Below are 27,775 nucleotides of genomic sequence, written 5' to 3' on the forward strand. Positions count from 1 at the left end.
TTGTTACTAAACGCGGCCATGATACATTTGGATATACATCCGCTCATCCATTTCCAGTAATCCATGCCATGCTTGCTTTGGCTTAAGTTTTTTTACCATATAGCTTTAGAATAGTTTTAAAGCTCTTTCAAAACTAAGACAATATGTTAATCATAAAATTAAATTGTTCTAAGCTAACATAACCTAACCAAACTTGCTGTAAAGCCTAAATGTTGTGTTTTATGGCAGAAAAGGCATGTGTGGAAGGCATGTAGTCTAAATAAGATGCCTAAATAAGATATTAAAAAATTCAGTACTCAGTTGTGTTTTAGATGTCTGTAAAACATGTACTTTGAATGCCATTGCATTAACTTATTTTTATCCTCTTCTCTTCTCCTTTTCAGTTTTCGTATTTTCATTTTATTTCAGTTTTAGTTGACTGCAGGCAGACAAGAATGTATATAGAATAAATCAACACTTCAAACTACGGTATCTTAGTTAATATTCGTGACCTCCGAAAATATTGCCCTTTTATTTTCAGGTTTAAAGTGAGTCTAATAACATTGACTATTGGATACTAAAGTAGACTTCCCATCTATATGGACCAGCTGTAGCCTATTTTTTGTTAAAAAGAACGAAGTTGTGTGAGTTAGTCACAGAATGCGCTAGCGACTAAAACTCTATTTTCTACCATATTTTTTTGTTGCTGGCCAAGTTGATGGGTCATAACAGTTGCTATAGTCCACAATAAGTCATTCCATTAGTTTGAGTTGATAAAGAAGATTGTGTATTCGACAGAAATCAGTACCTAATTAAGATCAGCACAATCTGTCGGTGGCTCACATCAACCAACTGGGTAAAAAAACTGGCTACAAATTTAACATGGGAATGAATGTCTAGTTTCATTAATAAGTTAGTCAAAGCTAATACTCTTAATAGTTACTTTATTAATCACTTAGAATTAACGTAAGATATAAAGTTTCTAGTGAGGAAATATCATAGGCTAAGAAATAGGTTAGGCCTAGTCATTTTACATAATTTAGGCTAAACAAAACTTTAAACGGCCGTAGTTCCGTTAATATATATGAGCGCAGAGAAATTTTTGCACCTTTATTTTCAGCTAAAAATCTTGTTTCTGTTGAATCTATATACCTGATAAGTTCCCATGGTCACTATTAATCACAATAAATACCGTAGCCCTAATCAGCTTTCAACACTTGAACCAACTTCACCAAGAATGAGAATGAAACTCTAAACAAATTTAAAATACCATTGCACTAAATTAATAATATCTTAATTGTAGAAGTCTTGTTTCCACTTTGGATCAAATTTTTTTTAAAGCTTAACTTAGAGACAATAGCAACACTAACACTGCCTTACTGTCACTCTGCTCACAAGTGACCCAGCATCCCCCAAGTCCCGTGAGTTTTTATTGTAGCCTACTCTTTATTTTATGGAGGGTTTCTGAGAACCCTATTTTTACCTCATCATGCTACACTACACAATTTACATATTGGCACGATAACTAATATAGCCTACTGTGGCTAAGCCATAAGACTGTACATAACAAATGTATTTATTTTCATATGCTTTATAACACAGATGATATTTTGTTGGTGATTGTAAATAAACAAATACTTTTGTGAATGAAAAACTAAACTGGATGAAATAAGTGTTCATTTTTCTTGTAGGCCTAACTTAAACTAAATTCAATCCATAGAACTAATCACATTCCTAACTTATATTTAGTAATTACCAAAGAATCTTGAAACTAAACTACTAAACTTTACTCAACTAAATTTATAAATACGCTTCCACATTAAAACAACTTATTGGGCAAGACATAACTCAATCCTCAATCCAAATTTCGCGTCACCTACTACGTCCTACTTCAACAAGTGATAATCGTCATTGGCATTCTACAAAAATAACATTGGCTCAGCAAGTGATTTTTTATATGTACCGTAACTAAAGTTTTTTTTATGTGTAGTGATTTGGTTAGGCCTACTAACTTAAGGCATAGAGAAAAAGAATTAAATATAGACCGTCAGCTGCACTGCGGTTACCATAGGTTCTGGCGCACACCGCTGGTAGCGCCGTAGTACAGCCTACGCGCTACGTAACTACATGGCGCTCCCAGCGGTGTGCGCCAGAACCTGTGGTAACCACTGCACGGCTGACAGTCTATATTTAATTCTTTTTGTCTATGCTTAAGGCTAATAGGCCTAGGCCTAAGTACATCACTACCCAAAATTGTTGAGACCAATAAAATCCTTCAAGTTCGTCCAAATATTTAGATTCAAAACAAACAGATAAAAATCTTATTATTTGTATTATGTATAAAGTATTTAAATACCAAACTATAGTATCTTTTATTGACCATTTTTGACTTATTCCCTATCTTACTTAGTTGATCAAACTCCATAACACTTACACTCTTATGTACTTCGATTCCAATCAAATCACCTAATTAATGTATCTATTTACTATTGCTCCGTTAGTAATATACTATTCAGAAACCCTTGCACAGATTTAGTAGTAAAACAGACACTTTATTGATGCCATAATGCCCATAAAATCACCCACTTCAACGATCTAGAGATCTACGGACTTCGACGTCCCATGTCCCATCGCTTACATGTCAAATGCAGATGACAGATAGACAATTCAGGATAAAAAAAATGAAATGTGTGAAAACATCCGTTTCAATCGCGGATTACTCCTTTCCAATGCGCATGCGCAAACAAACTATTCCATGGGAGGGAGCTGTGACAAGCGTTGGATGGATGGAACGGATACTTAACGTACTGAGAAGTGAAAGAGGAGGACTGCGACCGGTTAACCTCACTTTGTTCACCAAGTCAACTCACTCACACTCACTAACTCTTTGATTCTACTTTACCGCCACCCCTCCTCGGCCCGGCCTCCTCCTCCTTGATCGTAGCAAGAGCAATCGTAGCAGCCTTAGTTGTGTTGTGAAGTCAAAACGGAGTAAACATAGGTGACTTTATATTCTGAAATTACCCAGACAGCACACTTTATCCCAGGGACATCCCATAGTAGTCCCAAATGTCCTGAGAATGTCTCGGGATATGTGCGCTATCCTCAGGATATCCCGCAAAATCCCGGGACGAGTACGAAATCCACAGGATATCCTACAATATACCGTAATGTCCCGGGATTTGTAAGTTAACCTCAGGATATCCTGTAAAGTCCCGGGATATGTACGAATGCCATAGGATATCCCAATATGTCCCATGACATCCCGGGACATGTATAAAATCCACTGGATATCCTGTAATGTCCCGGTAACAAACTGAAGGAAAAAAAACTACTACCACTGATGAAATGTATATCTAAATTTAAATGTTCAACAAGGCTAATGTATAATAATTTGTTTTTTTCACTAGTGCTTTCAGAAACTTGGTTTCCATCTTCAGGCTGTGTTTACACTAGTACAAAAAGTAAATATTTACTTAATAAATTAATTTTAAACAAAGTTAAAACAGATGATTTAAAGGATATTGGAAAAATAAAAAATAATATTCGAAAAATTAATCTTTTGAATTTTGGATATGTTACAGTGTTGTTCTTGATGTAATTATTTTCAGTAATTCCAAATTTATAATTGGGCCGTCTTTCATTATTTAACAAATAATTTTGGTCTGTTTTTTTTTTTCTAAAAATAAGATTCCCACGCATTAAGATGTTGAGGTTTTATAATTTATTTTAAAAGTTTAAGGTTTCCCAGATTGAAAATATGTCTTGTTAATACTATGGCTATGGCTAGCAAGGGTTGACTTTACTTTACTGACATATTACTACCACTGAGTTCAGGAAAACTAGAGTTCTATCATAGTTGTGTGAAATGTGAATTTAATTCTAACTTTAAATTAATAAAACAACAAAAAACTAATTTTAATCATATAACAATCAATTATTACAGTGCTAATCTAATGGTGATTAAATAATCTATATTCAAATACCAGTATCCTCTCCAACTACCAGAAAAACAATTCAACTACTTGAGGTCTAAACAGATTAACAGAATCATATATAGCCTATACTGTAGTATCAAAAATATTTCAAGTATTGCGACCATTGCAACTGTCGGCTACTCTTTAACCACTTGAAAACACCCATAATCAACAAGCGCAGATAGCTCAGGAGGTAAGATAAGAGGCTCACAAGGCGAAGGTACCAGGTTCGAAACCCGTCTGGGCCAAAAACTTTTTTCTCGTTTTTTTCTTCAAAATTTGTGTTTATTAACTATTTAATCAATTTACTAAACTTATAATTAAGCTTTTCATACTAAATCTATATTATTTTGTGTTTTTTATGTTCAGGCCCAGACCACACTTTATCCCAGGGACATCCCATAGTAGTCCCATATGTCCTGAGAATGTCCTGAGGACTACCCTGGGATGACCTCGGATGTCCCACGGATATGCGTGTGGGCTTATCCGTAGGACATCCCCGGGCGGGGACATTAGGCATTCCTGTGGATATCCTGTGATATCCCAAGTTGACCATAGGACCACTATGGGATATCTTGCATATCCTGTCGCAATATCCGTGGGATGTCCTGAGGAGAAAGTGTGCTGTCTGGGTAACAGCTAGACTGAAACCACCTGTTAGGTCAGGCCAACTTCACCTCCGTGTTACAAATAAAGGAACCTAATTTCTCACATTCCTTTTTATTATTCCAAAAGCTTTATACAGTACCCTAATCACTACTTTTGATAAACAACAAGAGTGTTATTTATTTTATTCAGGCCTAAAGACCCAAACATTACAGTGTGAAGCGAAGTGTTAGTCTCAGCACAAACTAAAAATAAGTTTTAATTGATTAGTAATACTTAACTGGCATAACTAACTTACATAATATTAGTTTAAATATGTTTTAGACAGGCCTAGGCTAGTTTAGTTTACACCAATTAATCCATTAAAATTCAAGTTTAATTTGCAATCCAGGCCTAGCTTTCGTTACCTATTGTAAAGTTTGTATGGAGACCTAGATCCATAATTTTTAATTGTAATAGCTGACTCAGAACATGGCGATCTCAAATACAATAGCTGGTTCTTTCAAACCAAAAAAGGCAGCAACTACGGATAGTAAGTCAATATTAAAATTATTGAGATTTTAGAGGAGGGAAGTCAAAAGGGTGCATAGATAGATCTAGGTTAAAATAAGCCAAACAAGTGCTTTGGGCGACTTTGCCTACTTTTTCTGCCCAAGTGAAATAACAACGTATCATTGTATTATGCATAAAACGACTTTCAGACCGTTGTAAGTTGTAACAGATAAATCTCAAAGCTGATATATGTCACAGTTCCACGGAATAGTTTACTCGCGCATGCGCAATATGAGAGGAGTAATCCGCGATTGAAACGGATGTGAGTGACATGACAGGTGTTCAAAAAAGGTAAATGTAGTTGGTATGCAGGGTCTGACTGAAGGGAGGTAAAAATGAGGCAAATTTAGTTCAAATTTCCTCCGTGAACAGCGCTGTATTAGAGAGCACAGCAGGCCATGACGTCATCGTTGATTCGGTCGAGTACTCGAGTCGTCAGTCGCCAACTATCGATATAATCGATAGATCCTACTACAATCGATATTTGCCCATCGTAGTCGTACGTTTACGTCATCGTAATCGTAATCGGACTGGTTGGTTTGTGGTTAGGTTATGTTACGACAGACACTTGAAAAAAATTGACAGTGTGTTGTGTATATGGAATATACCGCGAAATCCCTCACTATGGGAGCATACTCATACTGTATTAACATAAATAAAAATTAATCATCAGTTTGAGTGTTCTTTATCCAAGGTATTAACTTATACCATGCTTATACCGGTACTCTATTTACAAAAACATTGCCAAACTTAGACTCAGGGGCTTCCATGAAATAAGATCAATCATTTATCAATTATGTTAAATATACCGGTTGAAATAGAAATCTTTAGCTTGAATTGATTGGTTAACTTGACAAAAAATGGTTTATTTAGGTCCCTTTTTCGTTTAGCTTTTAAAGACTGGTTCAAAGGCATTCATTTTCATTACGGTTCCAAAGCCAATTTATATTAACTTAGGCCAGTTTCTGTCTTGGAGTTAATTTTTAAGAATGCCATTAATAAATCAGCACTATTGATAATTTAAAGCGGACAAGTCTTGCTTTTTTTATTAAGTTGTATCCTCCCAATAAAGAATTTTGAATAATGTATAGGTAGGCTACACCTAACGTACCTAATCGAATATAGGCAAGCTATAACGGGTAGGCTACTATAATATTCCTGTACAAATAATTTCATTTGGTCAAAGATGGTGTCAAGATTTACCCAGGGATGTAAATCTCACCAACCTTTCCACCAGAATAATGATATAGGCCTAGTGCAAGATAACAACAATCCTAAATTGAAAACAATAATAGACCCCAACTAATTTGTATGAGTCACAATAGATCCAAAAAACTTACCTTAACTTTGAAAATAAATTTGGCATAAAATAGTTTCAAACTGTAGTTTTTGGAATAAAAAGGATCAACGAAATTGCAGGAAAAGATACGGCACTTAACTTACACAACATATCATCCTCTCTTCGCTTCTCACGTCAGATTTGACATTACCGGTACATTACTTTGTTAGATAAAATATATTATTAAGTCTAAGAAAACTGCTATTAACAATATAAGAGGTTCTACCCGCAAATTCACGGGTGTACAGAAGCCACCATTAAATTAATTTAATCAACTTTGACTTTATATTTCATTTAAAGGGCCCAAGTTCGAGAAATTGTCATCTGAAAGGATGGTAAAAAAACATTGGAGCCTTCAAACCTTACGTCCTAAGGTGGGTAGGGTTGTACCTGAACTCGCCGCTCTCTTTCACGTCTTTAATACTTTACTTAAATACTTGTCAATGAAATGGCGACCTGTTAAAAATCAGTTACAACCTCTTGGAACGAACGACATACATGTTAATCTCATATTCATCGTGTTTCGAACACCTTTAACCACTCACTTGTATCAAACGGCTAGAGATAGCTTCACTGTCTATTCACCGCACCTCTTTTAAGAACATAAACCAACAAACTATATTGTAAATTGCATTGGCCAGCTGTTGTTCACTAAATTACTCAAATAACGTTAACTTCCAAAACATGCAAGGCGTAGCCCTTTGGAAATCAGTCTGTGGGACAGACCTCTTGGGGAGTTTGTCCATATCAAAACTTTTCAGAAAATCAACACACTCTAAGCTTCATTTTGATATTCCATATGTCTATATTTTTATTTGGTAAATGGCCTTAACCGTTTACATAACATTTGTTTGCTTCACTTTAATATATTCCTACCCATATAACACATGTACATACGATTGAACATTAAATTTATGTTCAAGAATGTTCAACTGAACATCGTATGCACATTCATGTTTGTACAAATTACGACTATTTAACGTTCAATTATTGTACAAACGTCACAAACATCGATATACATATGATGTGCGTATCTCGATCAATTGATGATCAATTTTACATCAAATTGTTATTCAATTTAGGTTAAATTAAGATTCAATTGGACATCTAGTGAACATCATATGCACATTCATGTTTGTACACATTGAGACTATTTAATGTTCAATGAATGTACAAACGTCACAAACATTGATGTGTATATTTAGTCCAATTGATGATCAATTTGATACAAAACTGTAATTCGATTTATGTACAATTGGACATTACGATTATTTGACTAAAACAGTGAAAAGCCGCAATCTTTGGTGACACACAAAGTGTCTGGTTCAGTTATCTATTTCAACTATAAATTTTACATTAAAAAATAAATCTATTTTTCAACTTTTGGTGGATAAAAACTCAAAGTTTAGACAAAACTATTTATTATATTCTATGCAAGTTAAAACCAAATTATGTAAAGAAATTACAAAAACTTTTAAAATCAAATAAAATGGAAATAAATGTTTCTTCGTCCACTCCAATCCTAATCATTGATGGTTGCGAAAGCAGCACTTTTTGCCCTGAAACAAATATAATAGATTAACTTAATTATCGGTATGATTGTAGTCAATATTAATCATGCTGGGGTCTTGAATGATCAGGACTGCTTGTCAAAGAGTAGAGTTTAACATTATTCATTTTATTTAAATATTTGCATAGGCCTAAGGCATTATTTCAAAATAGTCTAATAAGAACGTGTAATAAATTGACGTGACAACAAATCAGCTAAGTTATTAAAAACACACATTATCTTCGAATGTAAATGTTCCGGGCTCCTGCATGTGCTGACAGTTTAATCGGTTAGTATGAAAAACACAAAATGTGAACACATCGACAGTTTGATTGCCGATACACATTGAAGTAGCCTACACAAAATTTAGTCTATAAGTAAGTTAGGCCTACTTTGTTCTTACTAATCAATCTTAGTCGTTCATATTTATAATTTGTCGATTGGATTTGATTCTACGACTAATGATAATAACACTTTTGAATAATTTAAAACAATGATATTATTGCATTGTGGTTGGGTTGGGTTAGATAAGGACTCAGGGTCTCGGCGCGTCAACCATAGCGTATTATGCATTACATTCTTACTTTTGTTTTACATTAAATAGGCCTAGGTCTACTCAATGAATGTACCATTATTGCTATATGATTACCGTAACTAATTGAAGGTGAAATAACTTAGGTACCGGTAATCAATAGATTGACTTGTTTGTAAACACCAATAGTAATATGAGGCGATGAATTTGAATATCAAAGTTTTAACTCAATTAGCCTACACTATGTATTGGCTAAATCTTAGAGGGTTATAGATAGTATTAACTTAGGCCTATTATTATTTGAAATTGGTTAAGTTCACTTTGTTTTTTTTTTTCAATTTGTTTGGTTATAACTTTTATAAGTAAATAAGGCCTATTGCTTTATAAAAAAAAAAAAAACGCAGATTAGAGGATACGCGTCTGGTTACCGAATGTGGATTACTTAAGCACCCGGCATTGACGTCACCGGGTTGTGGGAGACCGGAACACCATTTCCACAACGATACGATATTTAGCCATTGGTGTTCGTGGGGTGTAGATAAAGTACATGGCTGATGTACATGAGGTATCTAGATCGAATCACATCGGTGATAGGCCCTAGAAGTTACTAACTTTTTGTCAAAGATTTTGCTTAGAATCCCATTTCTTCTTAACTGTACATCTTTGGTTAGAATTTTTGGCATTTATTTTTATTTTATGAACAGAATTTAACCTTCATTTGATTTGTTCATTATCAGCAAGTTTGGTTGGTTAGGTTAGGTTATGACTGTAGGCATAACTGCCGGACGCATAATCCACGTCCACGGTCCCGGTTGCGTATCCTCTGCGAAAAGGATAACTTAACCTAATGTTATTCTTAAGCAAGTGAGCAAGTTATTCTTAGAACAAAACAGAAAACATTTTTTTAGTTTATTATGAATTTCTATAGGCCTAATTTAACTTATAAGTTAACTGTAGGCCTAAGTTTATTCCCAGCATACAAATTAACGATAACAAAATTAAATTTAAGATGCTCATGATACTTAAAATCAATAACTTAGTTTCACATACCGGTAGGCTATTACCACCTATGTTTTATTAGTAATAAAGGGTACGGTACAGTTTCTTAACTGGGCTATGCTGATATCGATTGAAACTATCGATTCGATTAGTAAACCTTCATGCGATTTTTTCACCGTCAGCAAGTTTGGTTGGTTAGGTTAGGTTATGATAGTTTAATTTTACATTATAATAGATAAATTTTAAAATATCGATTATTAACCAATATTTCCAATTCGATAGTTTCAATCGATATTAGCATAGCCCAGTTAAGAAACTGTACCCGTAATAAATCTTGTAATAAGATCTGGGTACAGTTTCTTAACTGGGCTATGCTTATATCAATTGAAACTATCGAATTGGAAATATTGATTAATAATCGATATTTTTAAAATATAAATTTTTTTTATATATTTTAAATTTTTTAAAATATATCTATTATAAAAACTATCATAACCTAACCTAACCAACCAAACTTGCTGATGGTGAAAAAATCGCATGAAAGTTTGCTAATCGAATCGATAGTTTCAATCGATATTAGCATAGCCCAGTTAAGAAACTGTACCCTAAGATCTAAAACCCTTAAAAATTTTGTTGGATTATTTTATTCTCAGTTGGCCTATGTGGTGATTCACAAAAGTATTTACCTTGCCTAGCCCCTAGCTGCATGCCATTAATGTATTTTTAAAACAACTATGACAATCCTGTGATGTGTAAATAAGTTTTAATGGAAAATAAGATTAGGTAAGTTTACTGGTCTAAAAGCTTAAAAACAGGTTGATAAAAGGGCCTAAACGTACTTGATTTCTACCTCAACAAAATTAGCAAATAAGAGACCCTCTGTGTAATTTAATTAGACACTCAGGTGTGTGTTGTAAGTTACGGGGGAGGCCGAGATTTGTTTGAATGTCCTGTTTTTATTCTGAAACAACCTGGTCATCCTACTCTGGGCCTGACTTTTACAAACACAAATCAATGACTAGCCTATGCCTATATTAACTAAGCAAATCAGGTTAAGATTAGGTTTTTCTGGGTTTGGACTATCATGTGGTCCATAATACAAATTAAAAATAGCCATAACTTAAGCCTAATTATTAATACCTCAAAAGTTAATTAGGAATAATTACTTACCTTTAACTTTAAACTGTATGTAGGGTTATAAATAAATAGTAAACTTAAACTTAGTAACTTAGTTGAAGTGAAGGAGGAGAGTGATGAGTGATGAGGAAAGCACATAAACATAACAAACGGCAGCCGACAGCCATACAATAACGAAAGTCGAAACGATACGATAGTGATAAACTTAGTACGAGTACGATATTCCACCTTCAACAGATCGCTCAATCGATTACGTCAACAACTTTTTTTCTGACAGCTGAGCTGACGTCATCGAATCCTCTTCTGTACCTCCCTTGAGTAAATCCCTTGGTATGCATATGAAAGAAAATTGTAAACAGTCAACAGAACAAACTCTTCTTAGGTGCATCGATTAAGTATTTAGCTAAATAGTATAATGTTAAATGTCGTATAGTCATGTATGACGGGATTTTATTTCATTAATATCCACTAATTAAACAAAAACCCGTTATATTTAGGTAATTTAATAATAATAATATTAATGGTGTTACCATATCAAGGGAATGAAGATGTTTAGACTACAGTTAGTAGACATCCCACCTATATGGACCAGTTGTCAATATTTTTATCAAAGTAAAAAATCGCTTATATTGTTCTATTTAATTGATTTTTAGCGAATTTCCCATATAGGGAATAAGCTATTACCGTAGTACTCATGGTAAGACCTGGACGCGGGACCGATTTTTTTTTTCGTTTTGAGGTCCCTAGAGGCCAAAAACACCATCCGTTCAAATTCATATATATATGAATATATATATATATATATATATATGTGTGTGTGTGCGTTAGCACGATAACTCGAGCGAAAATGATCCGATTTTGATGAAATTTGGTACAAACGTGTAAACCTACGTTTATTTGAACGAGTTCGCGATCCAGCATGATCGGACCATGGGAACGGGGGTTTACGGGGGGTTTTATGGGGTAAAAATAGGTTATTTTTCCCATTTTTGACCCAAAAAACATAAAATTTAGCAATTTCTTTCCAAACCATTTTGTAGAGCTTAAAAAAACAAATAATTTAGTATATTGAAGCGTTATTATGCGCCTAATGGTTACGGAGAAAATTCCAAAAAATTGTAAATTTAAAATTCCCATGTTATTCTTATGGAGAATAAGTAAACTGTTGTAGTTTTTGTTGTATTACATATAATTATTTATTATTTTCATCAAATGTTTGCAGAGTCATCATTCATAGCAAATCATGTATTCGACGAGTCAAATTAAGAAGGTGTTCCACAAGGAAATCATTCTTGTACCTGATTTTTGTTAACGATATGTATTGTATTGTCCCTATTTACTACCACGTCAATAAAAAAAACCATCCGAAGGTTATGCTCGCCTTGTAAAGCTTTTCCCTTTTATCAGGAAATCTACTCTTAGCTAGCATGTATACAGTTCTAATCTACAAATCAATAATCCGGCCTTTGATTACAAATGCATCTTTGGGATTAGCTATAGCAAAAAACAAACTCTTCAAAATTCAAGTGATCCAAACAAAAATTCAAAGAATAGCTGTGAATGTTATTTGAGTGGGAGATCACAGATTACAAAGGTGGGAAATCAGCTCTCGTCGTCACTGGAAAAGACAGTCGGTGTTACCCAGGGAAGTTGTCTTGGTCCTATCTTATATGTATAGTAGGTATTGGATTTCGAGATTATGTATTCTTATGCTGACGACTGCCAAATCTTCTTATCATACCAGCCTACTTTGGTTGGAGAGGCATTACAACATGTGAGTAACCTTTCAAAGGTTTGTGAATGGTCTAGGGATCATGGGTTAAAACTAAACCCTGAATAATGTTCCACTTTGCACTTTGCCAATGCAGCAATCAATGAGCAGTTGGAAAAACACAGCATCAAAGTCACAGTTGATAATTCAGAGCTATCAACTTCCAAAAGCATAAAAGATTCTTGGGGTGACGATTGACTCACATGTGACCTTTTTTAACCATGTCAAACAGATAAGCAAGTGTTGTTGGAAAATTAAAAGTTCTTAATAGGTAGGTTAAGAACATTGCTCCCAACAAACATCAAGTTGAGGTTGGTCAAATACCTGATTTTCCCTACCTTAAATTACTGCCTACCTGTTTTTTTATACAGTTTAACACAAGAACAGATCACTATCCTACACAGGCTACAGAATTTCTCTCCAAGGTTCGTATACAACCTTAAAAAGTATTCATCAGAAGTCACCGTAGGATGTCGAATACAATTTCCATCCAGGAGAGCTGTGATAAGCAGGTTGTCTGTATCGTCCACAAGACACTTGTCGACTGAGGCACCGCAATATTTAAAGGAAAACCCGAAAGCGAGGTCGGCCGCTGAGAGAGCGCAGAACTAGACAGGACTTGTTGCTTGACATATCAAGGTTGTTCTTGATGCTGGTAGAAGGAGGTTTTCTTACTTCGGGCCAGCTCAGTACAGTGCACTTCCTTGTAAACTAAAAGCACTAACAAATTAAAAACTTGTCTGAAAAATTTGTAATTAAATTTTTATTTTGTTTTGTAGTGTTAAGAATCTTTGTTTAGTTTTAGTCCTGACTTTTGAGTTAATTTGTAAAACAGTATATTGTTACTGACATTCGCTCATGAAAAAAGACCTTTTTTATTTATTTTATTTAATGCTCCCTGGATTTTTAGAAACAGGCATATACATGAAGAGCTAGGAATGGAGTCTATCTCGGCCTTTATTGAAAAAAAAAACCACCTCCAAATTTCTGAAGTCTTTAAACAATGTTCCTGACGTGCACTAGCTTTTGATCTTGGTGAAGCAACTATGAGAACAGGTGAGGCTACGTCGAAGGCTCCCTCAAGATCTTTTGGATGTATTAAGCCTATTATAACCATAAGAAGATTGGATATGTTTAGTTAAATTACGGTAATTATGTTACAGGGTGTCTCAGATCTGGGTGAACCCACGATAATGTTATTATTGTTAATTTATTGTTCTTATTTTGTCAACTTTTCTGTGACAACCTCATTGAACCAGAAACAAATGCTGTACAAAAAATTGTTTGCAGAGAAGAGATGATTGAAAATATGTTTTTCCTACAGTTACCTAACAATGTACATGTTCTCTCACTGATTTGAGAAAGCAAAGTGGCCAATTCGCTCATCAGTGAGACAATGTTAACATTGTCTCACTCTAATTACTTTGTCTCACTCCAGATTTGCAACGTGAAGGCACGAAATAGTGAGCGCGTAACATGCAGGCAACGACGTATGCGCGCGAAATACGTTGGCAGCACTGGCTGTAAATCAGCTGGTCAGCTGTTTTACTGTTGTATTTGTCACTTTACATTGAATGTTATATTAAAAGTTCACTTCTGTGTAAAAATAGGTTATGTTTCTTTACAAATTTATATGTTTTATGGTAACTGTAGGAAAAGTATAATGTGCAACTCGAGTTCAAAGTACAATTGCCTCACTCGAGAAACCATTCCTCACTCGCCTACGGCTCGTGAGTAAGGATTTCTCTCGAGTGAGTCAATTGCTCACTTTTCTCACTAGTTGCACAAATAACTATATCCATGTTTTGATTTTTTAAATGATCTCATTTGTTCAATGTTTGTTTATAGTTGTTTTTATTGTTCTCGCACTGTTCTTCATATTGTTATTAATTAATTGCTCTTTTTATTATATTCATTTTATTTTTAAATACAATATTGTATTGATGGTGGCATGGTACGGACGGATGGCTGGCAAGGCAATTTTTACAAGTTAATAACATTGAATGTGATATGAGTGTGCCCAATACGGCTACGGCGGGACGGCAGGCATATCCAGAAGGAGGAAGATTATAGTATAGAACATGTTATAGTATATAGGACATTTATAGGAGGGAGATTATAGTTGGGGAAATGCAGGGGCCTATTTCATAATAAACTACAATCTAATATTATTAGTAAATCAGCTGATCGTCCAATGCAAATCTAATGGAAATTACAAGTTACAAGCTGTAACTTGTAACTATTAGTTTATTATGAAACGGGCCCCTGGTGTAATCAATTAGTATTCAACTCTCAACTTTAATACTGAATTGTAGCATTGGCTATTAAAGATTGTAGTTATTAACATGGGCATTAGGTGTAACATTCATATCGAAAAATAAATATACATGAAATTAGTTAAAATTATACATATAAAAATAAATTTTCTTATTTATGCCATATTCCTTGATATTATATATCTCTTTGGGTAGATAGCTCCATGCACGTTTTTCGATTTCCTCCCCACTGGTTTCTTCTCAGTTGATGTTGATTGATAGATGATTATTTACTTCTTTTCCTTTCATCCGGTTTGACTATTCTACACACAATTTACGTGTGTTAGTTTTCATAGATTTATTCTAATTAATCCTTTCCACAATGGTCCAGAAAAAGGTAATACACTCAAATTAATGTTAATTAGTAATAAATTTTTAAGTATTTATATTTTACACGTAATATTTTTGCAAAATAAATCCTTTCCCTTGGTATTATACAAGTTAGGTTATGGTTATATTCCAACTCACGAAATACCGCTTGTTAGTCCCCTAGTTTTTAATTTTGATCGTATTTTTTATTTTATAAGATTTTAAAACAAATGATTTACCCTCACCATTTGATAATACCCCTTCAATTACCGTAGGGGTTTAGGTCTTCTCAAAATTTTAAATTTCTATAGGCTACTAGGCCTACCCCTTATATCGACCCTATTTAGGTTAGGATACAGTTAAGCAGAGAACCTGCGAACCTGCGAATTTGGTATAGGCCTATTATCAGATGAAAGTTTGTCATAAGTGTCACTTAAAATATTTCAATATAGGCTATCTACCTATAGGTCTGGCGTACTGTAACATAAATGTTTTATTTTCTGTTACCCTATGTGTTTTTAGTTCTAGAGTGTAGTCTGCCACCCCATTATATGCTGTTGCAGTTTTAAGGTTAACTAAGTTTATGAAACTCATGAATTAATAGAAATAAAGAACTAAACTTCTAATAGCCTACAAACTTATGTCTTTGTTAGCATTTCTCTAAAGGTCCCTTAACCCTAGAGCCGGCAGTCAGCTGCTAAGTATTACTAAAGAAGGCTGTATGAATAACAACACCGTTGAGTACAACCATAGACAATAGAGTAAATATAGACTGTCAAAGATAGGTCTTGCGATCTGCCGCTAGAGCGTTATCGCCGTTCGATATCGGTATTCGATTCGGTGTCGGCGTCGACTACTCGCCAGCTTTTACCAGCACTACCACTCTTGCAAATGAAATGCTTACTATAGGCCTATCGCTAATTGTCGTCTTCTGCAATCGCGTCAAAATCATGAACATCTTCCGCGGCCGTGTAGACATTATCGTCTTGTGTGATCGCAGAAAAGACGTGATCATTTTTCCCGAGGTCACGAAAACGTCGTCTAGCATGGTCGTGGTTTAAGAACATCTCCCGCGGTCGTGTAGACATCATCATCGTCTTGCGCCGTCACGGAAACGTGATCGTTGTCTACTTAGCGCGATTGAGGTAAAATCATGAAATTTCCCGACTTTGATATCAAAATAAAGGAAGACTAAGTCCCAACTTGTCAAAACCATTTTGAAACTCAATACTATTACTAATAGGTACCTGACTTTCCCGTTTTCCCTGACTACTAGACACCCTGGTTAGTTAGATTTTTACCTTGCAATAGCCTATAAAACAAAACCTTCCAATAAACCACTTTCTAAAATTATGGATTAGGAAGGAAAAACTTTGAATCATTGTAATGAATCTACAAAAGTATAACAAAAAGGCTAGGCCTATATGGTTTAAAAAAATACGATAAAAGGTGGCATTTTAATTAATTAATTGCCTAATATTATATAGGTAGCCTAAGTCAGTAAACTCCAATCCCGGGGAATTCCTCCAAAGTTGGCAACACTACTCCTAACTACCAACTACCAAGTTGTTATGGAAACGGTCGCTAGCGCTTGATGCTGCAGCGGTGTGCGCCGTAACTACACATTACCCCTAGTGATCGGCGCCGGAATATAAGCTAACCGCAGCACAGCTGACAGTCTATATTTATTTATTTATGTCTATGGTACAACTGACCATTGTCGGTAAATTTTCAAGGAGCTTGGTATCCTTACAATACATAGTCAATATGTGCTTAACAACCTCCCTCCTGAAAGAAAATGAGTCATCCTTCATGACAACTTTCATGATGTAAGCATGCAGCATGATCACGGGACGCATAGAGCCTGTAATCTTGACCTGCCCGTTGCAGACTCAGTCACACTCTAAACTCCTACACAGAGTTTGTTCTCTTGACAAAAGCGATTCAAGTCAACACTAACTTATACCAGGGTTTGCTCAGTCGATCGTTATACTCCTGGTAAGAAATGTTCGACGAGCCTCTAGTATTTGTAAATAATACCTCCTCTCCCGCCATTGTTGCTGTGTAGTGTTTTAAATAAGTAATGTAAATAGATGCAATCTACTATCCAATCTTGTTGGTCAAAGATGAACATACCAAGTACCTATTCAAGTAGGCCTACATCGTAAATTCTCTGTGGTAGCCTACTATATCCTTGTATAAGCGAAGCATCCAGACTTCTTTGAATGTTTTGGCCCACTTAGAGAAACATTAAATAAGTAACTAAGTTAGGTTAGGTATCAAGTTTGAAGTCAATGCCTCAATGTAAGTCAATCAATGTTGCCTACTATCATATGAAATCATTGATAGACAATGGTTGGGAATTAAAAATGACAGAAATCAGCTTGTGAAGTGAAGGAAAACATTGGTGTTTACTGAGCAAAAACATTTATGATGGTTTTTGTAATAACTTAGTTGCGTGTATGTTTTTTTGTCCGACTTGTTAAATTAGGCCTATAATCATCCAGGGGTGTTATCATCGCAATCTATTTAGTTACATAGGTATTCATTGGTTTTGATAGGCCTAGATTTTTCAAACAAGAATTTCTTGCCCTGACTGCAATGTAAGTTAGGCCTACTGGTACTTATTCAATATATGCTCAACTTAAGTTGGTTTAGGCTAATTTCTTTTAAGGTGTGAGTTATTTAAGTTTAAATGTCAAACTCTCATTCTTGGTTAGTCTAATCCAATTGTATGATGGGATTGTTTTGGATTGGACATTTCATCAGCAATTCAGCGGAACAATGATAGAATAATTAAGTTAATTTAGCAATTACACGCTTTCAAATTTTTTATTAAAACTTCAGCCAATTCAATCATGAAAAAACGTCAATAATTGTCAGAAGCATTGTTATTGGCAATGGAATTTGTCTCTTAATTTAAGTTACCATTGTTGTTAAAAATATTGGAACTCTTAAGTTAGGGTAACTTATATTTAAAAATAAAATCATTGATGCTCATCCCTACTTTGGACAAACCACCTACTTTTTGTTTACACACAATTCATCATCTTTCTTTATTTTCAGCCGAAGAAGAAGACTGGCAAGAGAGTTGCTGCAGCACCTCTGGCAGTAAAGAAACAAGAAGTCAAGAAAGTTGTCAACCCCTTGTTTGAAAAGAGGCCAAGAAACTTTGGCATTGGTAAGTGGTAAATTTGAATGTATTCCCAATGTAGCTAGTATCTAGTTCCACGTGGCTAGTAATAATTTAATTGTTATGACGGTAAACATTTTAATATTTATTATTCACTAATTCACTTAGGCCTTATAGTGAGTTTAAAATAATTTTGAGTTGAACCGACACAAGTATCGATATCTGGTAATACCATTGAATCCTGCATACCAAATCAAACTTAACGATCCCCTAGCCTATTAAAATAGCTCTATCTAACAAAATGCAAGGACCTTGGTCTACACTGTAAGATTACACGCTATTCGCCGGCGTGTAAGAAGCCGGCAAGTTGGCAAGTGCGCTTGTCGTTCACAAGGAGCTTGTCCACATGCCAACTCGCCGACGTGTAGAAAGACGTCGGCGAGTGAGCATGTAGTCGTTCACAAGATGCTTTTTCCACTCGCTCAGTAGCAGGCTTGAACTAATTCCTCCGACATCTTCGAATAACATGCTCACAAGCACAAGCAACTGTGTTCACACTGGGCTACTTTACACGCCTACTCGCTCAAAAGCTGGCGAGTTGGCGTGTAAAGTAGCGGCAGCGTCAACTTTTTCCAGAGCTTTTTTACAAGCAGCTTTTGAGCGAGTACGTCGTTCACACTGAGCTATTTTACTAGCTGCGTGTAAAAAATCCGGCTTGTAGCTTGTAAACTCGCCCCGTGTGAACGGGGCTTAAGAAAGAATTTACAAATGGAAAATAGTTGGAGGAACAAAACTAGTCACTAGCACTTTTAATGTTTAATTTACAATAACACTTGGCTGCCTTTTAGGCATAGTTTTCACCCGTCCTAAAGAAGATTCTGAACTAATCATGTAGGTTCGTGGAAACAGACTAAAGTTTATATTGATATTTCTAATGCAATATCTTTATGGCTAGTATGGACAGTAATAGCCTAATTTGCTATTGATTTCAACAGTCAACGCTGTACAAAATATAATAGACGTAGTGTATTTTATTTTATTTTGTGTGTATTTACGCCAGTGGCATTTTTTACGTATTGAAAGGGAACGTTCCAAACTTGAAGTGTTATAAGATCAATGCTCAACGCACATACTTTACTGCGGGATTTTTGATTAGGTTGTGGTTGTGAGACCTTAATGGGCAGTGATAAAAACTACAACTCGAAACATGGAAAATGGGATGTTTGCCACTACCAACAGTCAATACTATCATATTATATTATTACATTAACCATATTATAAATGGATCTGGCATATTTCCAGGTCAGGACATCCAGCCCAAACGTGACCTAAGCAGATTTGTCAGATGGCCAAAGTATGTCCGCATCCAGAGACAGAAGGCCGTCCTACAGAAGCGTCTGAAAGTCCCTCCTCCAATCAACCAGTTCACCCAAACACTTGACAAACAGACTGGTAAGTTTATACTTTTTTTGTAATATCACCATTAGCTCATTTTCCGTTTGCAATTCATATTAGGCTACTTGTAAATCCAGTTAGGCTATAACAGAAGCATGCATAACAGAAGAATAATATGGTGGCTGATAGGAAACACAGTCTACTATTTAATACCACTGGCATTACAAACAATTTCAGCTCATAAAATTTGTATAGGTACCAAATTTGAGTCTATCTAAAGCTTAACCAATTGCAATGGGCCTATGAGAGTTGCTCTAACTAAACGTATTTTATCTGGTGTTCAGGAGCACTCCCATATTGCTTAGGCTATAAATTTTATGTCCTACCTACCTTTCTCAGTTTATTCGTTGGTTTTGTTTGGGTCAAATTGAAAAGTCTGAAGTTTTTTAATGAATGAAAATCCAACCCAGTTTCCCTTGACCTATAGGCTTGTGATAAATGGTATAGGCAATAGAACCAGCTAACCTTAGTCAGTAATAAAGCTTTTTATTTTTCTTAGTCGACTTTATTCTACACTTCTCTTCTCCATATAAATGAGTACTCAGGTGATATGAAATGTAAAATTGGCTGGGTAGCTGGCCGGTCCAATCCTGAGAAAAGTCAGTAGCTTTTTGATAGTTCTAAAACCGGACCTAGCTGTTCCTGATCATTCGGCTTTTTAAATAAATGATCCTGACTGGTGAAACAGTTGGCTAAGTCAGTAACAAAGCTACACAGCTTCTACACTCATCCTTCACTCATTTTTGGGTATGTACCTAGACGGCTTCCCCATCTCAAATAGGCCCTAATTGATAATTTATTTGCTATATAAATCTAATTTAACTAATTGGTCTTCTTGATAATTAGAGGTGAGTAAAGAAACACAGTCTCAGTCTAGTAAATAAAAATTTCAATCTCAAAAAAAGACCTGATTTGTTAACCCCATTTAGTAAGTTACAGAAACAATGTTTAATTTTTTCAGCTACACAACTGTTTAAAATCCTGGAGAAGTACAGGCCCGAGACTGCCGCAGCCAAGAAGCAGAGGTTGAAGGCTAAGGCTGAGCAGAAGGTTGCCAAGAAGGAGGAGGCTCCTACCAAGAAACCTAATGTTGTGTCTCAGGGTGCCAACTCTGTCACCAGGCTGGTAGAACAGAAGAAGGCCCAGCTAGTTGTCATCGCTCATGACGTTGAGCCTATTGAGGTACATTATTTTCTTTTGTTTTTTTTTTATAAAAACCTATCCAAAAATGTTTCTAATTAAATCAGTCAAGCCCAAGTTACCTACAGATTAAAAATAAGTATTTTGTTAACTCAGTGACGATGACTCACATGTGCAATCTGTCAAGGCATTTTGTGGCAAGGGTGCTGTACAGCTAATCCACAAGTGCTAATCTAAACTATGAACGCTAGTGTCGTGTATCAGCTGACAGTGGCATGGTAGCTCAGTTGGCTAAGGCATTGCACTGGGGTATAGTGTTGAGGTCTCTAATTGTGCGAGGACATTTAGTGAGTAAGGACTGCTGGATTGCACACAACACCTTTATTGCTTCTTTTTTCATTGGTTCAGAGGATACAGATTTTTCTTTTTTTTTCATGCTTTTATTTAGGTTAAACATGGACTTATTGCGTTGAAACACAACTATGATAAAATACATAAAAATGTCTACATAACCTATAAGAGATATTTAATATAGAAATAAAAAAATATTCTGGCGTTAATGGAAACACTAAATTAGCAGTCAGTGGCTTTAATCAGTGTGTTGAGCAAACTGGGAACTCTATTTGATCGTGAATTTTTTGACTGGGAACTAGGAAGTGCGTTTTTTTTATTGGATTATTACATTTTTTTATTAGCCTATAGCTTAGTGCATTTTTTACAGCTTTGTCTATGTTTGCGTTTGCCAGCAAACTAAAGATGTTCTTGCGATTTTTCTGTATCCAGCTCCAAGTTATGATCTTTTCAAAAGCACGCTGCAACATTTAACAGAATCAGTCTTGGGAAAAGTTTGTATTTTTAACTGTATAAGGAATGGAGCCTGTCCAGCCTAGCGAAGGTTCTTCAGTTGTAAATCTTTGCAGTTTGAGCTTAAGAAATACTGATTTTCATATGAATTTGATGTATTGGTTAATTTGTTGTGATTTTCTCAGTTGGTGCTGTTCCTGCCTGCCCTCTGCCGCAAGATGGGAGTGCCGTACTGTATTGTCAAGGGCAAAGCTCGTCTTGGTAGACTAGTCCATCGCAAGACTTGCACTGCAGTGGCACTGACCAACGTATGTAAACTTTACGATTACAAGTTTAAGTATTATTGTACAGTCTTTTGTCATATTAATGGTTGGCTATGTTAGCTTTCAACTTAAGATTTTACAATACGACCTCAATGAGTTGGACCAGCCAGTAGAAAAAGGCCGATAAAGAATAACAAATGTGTATATTTGCATAATGAATTTAATTTATGTTTTACAAACTGACCCTGGTTATCCAGATGCTAAATTAACCCTCCGAGTGTCCATAGTTTAGGCCTTAATGTCCACCTATTTTTGGCCCCTTTGCAAGGTTTTATTAAAACGGATCTGAGAAGCTTAAAACAATGTTAATTCTAATGTTCTATATACCATTTTGTTTGGAAAATCATGGGCTTCAATATTATATATAAAACATAAGGAACATTTTTTCAAAAAAAAATTTGGAACATTTTTTCCAAAAAAAAATTTTTAGGTAAAAAAAAATATAATTTCGAAAATTTTCAAAAAAAAAATAAGTTCGCGCTCAATGAAATTGTATAAATTATAGGCCTATAAATATTTGAAAATAGCCACTTTGTTCTAAATTTAATGAGGATTACAAATATATAATCATATAGCGAGGTAAGTTATCAAATAAATAAGTTATGAGCGAAAAACGGATTTCAGTACATAGCGTTTAGCTAAGAATGCATAGCCTAACCATAGCTAGGAACAGGGTGTCTAGTAGTCGGGAAAATCGGGAAAGTCGGGAATTAGTATTGAATTAAAAAATGGTCTTGAAAGTCGGGATTTAGTCTTAAATTTGATTTCAAAGTCGGGAATTTTCATGATTTTGCCGCGATCGTCGTCTTGGGTTTACGTAACCGCGAATGATGTCTACAAGGCCTCGGGAAATGTTCACGATTTTGCCGCGATAGTGGACGACGACGATGACGTTTCTGAAACCACGGGAGACGACGATGACGTTTCTGTGACAGCGGGAGACTACGATGACGTTTCCGTGACCGCAGGAGATGACGATGACGTTTCCGTGACCGCAGGAGATGACGATGACGTTTCCGTGACCGCGGGAGATGACGTTGATGTTTCCACGGGCGAGGGAAATGTTCTCATGATTTTGCCACGATCGCGGAGGACAACGATAACGTTTCCGTGACCGCGGGAGATGACGGTGATGTCTAAACAGCCGCGGGAAATTTTCATGATTTTGCCACGATCTCGGACGACGACGATGACGTTTCCGTGACCGCGGGAGACGACGATGATATCTGCTCGGTCGCGGGAAATGTTCATGATTTTGTCGCGATCGCGGGAGATGACGATGACGTTTCCGTGACCGTGGGAGACGACAATGACGTTTCCGTGACAGCGGGAGACGACGATGGTATCTGCTCGGCCGCGGGAAATGTTGATGATTTTGCCGCGATCGCGGACGACGACGATGACGCGTACGTGACCGCGGGAGATGACGATGACGTTTCCGTGATCGCGGGAGATGACGATGACGTTTCCGTGACCGCGGGAGACGACGATGACGTTTCCGTGACCGCGGGAGACGACGATGATATCTGCTCGGCCGCGGGAAATGTTCATGATTTTGTCGCGATCGCGGACGACGACGATGATGATGTTTCCGTGACCGCGGGAGACGACGATGATGTCTACACGGCTGCGGGAAATGTTCATGATTTTGCCGTGATTGCGGACGTCGACGATAACGTTTCCGTGACCGCGGGAGATGACGGTGATGTCTAAACAGCCGCGGGAAATGTTCATGATTTTGCCGCGATCGCGGATGATGATGACGTTTCCGTGACCGCGGGAGACGACGATGATATCTGCTCGGTCGCGGGAAATGTTCATGATTTTGTCGCGATCGCGGGAGATGACGATGACGTTTCCGTGACCGTGGGAGACGACAATGACGTTTCCGTGACAGCGGGAGACGACGATGGTATCTGCTCGGCCGCGGGAAATGTTCATGATTTTGTCGCGATCGCGGACGACGACGATGATGTTTCCGTGACCGCGGGAGACGACGATGATGTCTACACGGCTGCGGGAAATGTTCATGATTTTGCCGTGATTGCGGACGTCGACGATAACGTTTCCGTGACCGCGGGAGATGACGGTGATGTCTAAACAGCCGCGGGAAATGTTCATGATTTTGCCGCGATCGCGGATGATGATGACGTTTCCGTGACCGCGGGAGACGACGATGATATCTGCTCGGTCGCGGGAAATGTTCATGATTTTGTCGCGATCGCGGGAGATGACGATGACGTTTCCGTGACCGCGGGAGATGACGATGACGTTTCCGTGACCGTGGGAGACGACAATGACGTTTCCGTGACAGCGGGAGACGACGATGGTATCTGCTCGGCCGCGGGAAATGTTCATGATTTTGTCGCGATCGCGGACAACGACGATGATGTTTCCGTGACCGCGGGTGACGACGATGATGTCTACACGGCCGCGGGAAATGTTCATGATTTTGCCGTGATTGCGGACGTCGACGATAACGTTTCCGTGACCGCGGGAGATGAAGGTGATGTCTAAACAGCCGCGGGAATTGTTCATGATTTTGCCGCGATCACGGATGATGACGATGACGTTTCCGAGACCGCGGGAGACGACGATGATGTCATTGATGTCTACAAGGCCGCGGGAAATGTTCATGATTATGCCGTGATTGCAATGATGATGTCTAAACGTACGGTATGCGGAAGATTTCATGATAAAAAAACCAAATTTGCTGGTTAGAATTTTTTATTGCTGCATAATTTCTTTACTTGAAAACACCACATTATCATAATACTACTTTATGACAAAGACAGGGGTTGGTGTAGTATTATTTAGAAAATTTGTTTAAGCTATTAAAAGAATCGAGAATCGATACATTTTGGTATCAACACCCACTAATTGTTGAAAAAACTAGTCTTGAAAAATCTGGAATTAGTCTTGAAAAGTCTGGAATTAGTCTTGAATTTTATAATGGAAATAAACTAGACACCCTGTAGGAATCTGGCTGATAATTTACATCAATATCACTACCTACTTCTTCAGGATCATCAACCAGCACTTCAAAACCACTTAAATCTTCTTATAATGCACCACGTATATCACTACTTTTGATTTTTAACACTAAAACAATGATAAACGTAATAAAACACATCAGTCATCGGTCCGGGGGAACCTAGCTGTTTACAAATACACGCACGTCAGCTGTCTGCTACAATATTTTCGGAACTAAAATGAATAGCGCTTAGAGACAGACCTCTGGAGAAAGCTTAGAATATTACGGAAAGAACGATACCTAACTCGATCCAGTTCAATCCGATTCAGTCAGTCATAGAGCCTTCGCCGTAAACGATGTTTGTGCGTCTTAAAAGCGACGCGTGACCCTACACAAAGTGTGTTGTGCGTCGTTTTTATGACGCGTGACACTCGGAGGGTTAACAAGGTTTTATTGTAATGCAAGCCCTAAATAATTTTATTCAGACTTTGGTTGGTTGATACTTAGTAGTAAGGAAATAAAGTTGTATTATCCAGTGTTATTTACTACTAAATCTTGTTTAATAGCTGCCATTTTGGATTTGCCTGCCATAAGAGCAATGAATACCAAAGTGATGGTAATTTAAACATCAAGGGAGCTATTGAATAATAAATTTTGTTTGTATTTTTGTAACTGTTTTATGAGTTGAGTTAGCACGACTACGCTCCAAGGACTATTTTAAGAGTTGTTTTTGAACTGCACCCGAAAATAAAGGAAGTTAATTTTTGCAAATTCCCTTACACTTAGCTTTTAAGGGATCACTCAGCATACTGTTTACACTGGCTATTAGCAAGCACTGGGAACATGATTCTAAGAATATGTTTTCTTAAATAATAATATATTGTTTTAACAGGTTGACTCCGGAGACCGCACATCACTTACGAAGGTACTCGAGGCTGTCAAGACCAACTACAATGACCGTTACGAGGAGATCAAGCGACACTGGGGAGGCGGTCTGCTGGGCAGCAAATCTGCAGCGCGTATCGCTAAACTGGAGAAGGCCAAGGCTCGTGAATTGGCGCAAAAACAAGGATAAACACTGTCTCGTTTATGTTCTCAATAGGATAATAAATGGGATTTGTTTTTTATGTTTAATCTGTTTTTTCCTGAACCCTATTTTTACTTAGGTCTTGCATTTTTGTACAGTCTGTGGGAGTCAGGAGAAAAATGTAATCATCTGTTTTGGCTGACATAAATCACTAAAATTTATTTGTCTTGTGACTCACATAAGTGGCTATAATTGCCAAATGTAGAACTATGATATGGCTTGTTTTTTAGTTAACTACAACCTATGTTTTCTCTCTGTATTCTCTTACTTTATTTCAAAATATATAATCTTTGACTATTAATACAACTTCAGTACCCAATAGTCAATGATATAACTCACCTTATTGATATGACCAATTAAATTTTGTAAATTTAACATTGCTCATGGTCCTGGTAACTTATATTAATGAAACTTATTTTTGCGTTAGCTTCAAGTAATAAATACTATTTACAATACTACAAATTTGTCTCGCAATTACCATAAATTCATATTGATTTGATGGTGGATAATATGTTAAAACAACAGGCTTACACAAATTAATACAGAAAACATAGAATTTGCGGAGCCACTAGCTCCTTCTGTCCACCTTCTCGTGTCTGCCCACACTTAAACACCATACAGGAGTACAGACTGGACCGCAAACGTTTGCCTTCTACAGCTGAATGTGTTTACTGACTAAGGGAAGAAATCAACTAGTCTGTCGTCAGAAGATCTGGCCCGCTAGCTAATCTTCGTCAACATGACCTTACTGGCTGGTACTTGGCTGAAGAAACAGTATTTTGACACCTCCCACCCACTTCGGGACTATAGTTTAAATTTGGCAATTTCCAAATATATGATTTACCATTTCGGCGTCTGCCATCTGCTGCTATTTGGCTTTGTGAGCCACCCTCAGAACTGCCATTTGCCCGCCAAGCTCGAGGACATATTCTATCAGGACTAGTGATGGGACAAACAACTGATTTCAACCATCTGATGGTTTTGCTTTCATCCGATAGTCTTCAGATGGATGATTCATCCGATGGGTTTTAGTGTAGTGGGGTGGGTGGGGAGCGTCCGTGCTGCTACCGGAGATAGATAAAACTATCCGACTAGAGAATGAATGGATAAACCATCAGTTTGTGCGCCTGATCAGATAGATAGTTTTGGTATTGTGGCATTTGGCGTTCCTATCCAGCGCCATGTTTCGGAGAATATACCCGTTCATGAATAAATTGATAAATTTATGTTTTGCATGATTAAAGAACTAACATGTACTGTTAGAAAATTACTCTTCTATGTTATTTTATTTTTATAATAAACATATTTGTTTATTTTTCATTCGTTGAAATTATTTAAAATACATAATTCATGTTTTCTTAAGGTTTGTTATTCACTATTTAAGGAGTCAATTATTTATTTAATCTTTTGATGTGTCTTAAATTATGACCACTGGTATATTGGATATTTATTACTCATATAATAATTTTACGTCAAAAAGGTATCAAGGCTGTTTGTACAAATTAAGACTTCATATCAATTATCAATCATTGAGATGGGGACGCCACCTATGTGCGTATTTTAACCCAAATATGAGTGTAGAATGGTGTGTGATGACCTGTGTAGCTTTGTTACTGACTAAGATCAGCGGTTTCATTAGTCAGGATCATTTATTTAAAGCCCAGTGATCAGGAACAGCTGGGTCCAGTTTCGAACCATCAAAAAGCTACTGACTTTTCTCAGGATCGAACCGGCGACCTTTGATTACTAGGCGAGCACTATAACCACTCAGCTACCCAGCCAGTTATAATAATT

General features: G+C 36.6%; 2 protein-coding genes and 1 long non-coding RNA gene across 6 annotated transcripts in view; 1 reads left to right on the forward strand and 2 right to left on the reverse strand.

Moving 5' to 3' along the window:
* The window catches only part of LOC128991267 (HEAT repeat-containing protein 5B-like), a 55,735-nt gene extending 53,154 nt beyond the window's left edge, over positions 1–2,581 (reverse strand). For all 4 annotated transcript variants that reach the window (XM_054413984.1, XM_054413983.1, XM_054413982.1 and 1 more), the window contains exon 1: positions 2,414–2,581. The gene's annotated coding sequence lies outside the window, so the exon portion shown is untranslated. The remainder of the gene's footprint in view (positions 1–2,413) is intronic.
* Positions 2,582–7,857: 5,276 nt separating this feature from the next.
* On the reverse strand, positions 7,858–10,850 carry LOC128992664 (uncharacterized). The gene is made up of 2 exons (XR_008490730.1): positions 10,704–10,850; positions 7,858–8,012 (listed from the first exon to the last, which is right to left on the reverse strand). It is a non-coding gene; the product is annotated as an uncharacterized LOC128992664 (long non-coding RNA).
* Positions 10,851–14,988: 4,138 nt separating this feature from the next.
* Positions 14,989–26,021, forward strand: LOC128992737 (60S ribosomal protein L7a-like). The gene is made up of 6 exons (XM_054416467.1): positions 14,989–15,093; positions 18,132–18,246; positions 19,501–19,650; positions 20,615–20,835; positions 21,783–21,905; positions 25,787–26,021. Exons 1-6 carry the CDS (start codon positions 15,079–15,081, stop codon positions 25,967–25,969), a joined length of 807 nt encoding a protein of 268 aa, XP_054272442.1. The 5' UTR covers positions 14,989–15,078; the 3' UTR covers positions 25,970–26,021.
* The last annotated feature ends 1,754 nt before the right edge of the window (positions 26,022–27,775 follow it).

This window comes from Macrosteles quadrilineatus, unplaced genomic scaffold (genome assembly GCF_028750875.1).
Source record: "Macrosteles quadrilineatus isolate MER2022 unplaced genomic scaffold, UCM_ALF_1.0 Scaffold_4__1_contigs__length_99947679, whole genome shotgun sequence".
Classification (NCBI taxonomy): domain Eukaryota; kingdom Metazoa; phylum Arthropoda; class Insecta; order Hemiptera; family Cicadellidae; genus Macrosteles; species Macrosteles quadrilineatus.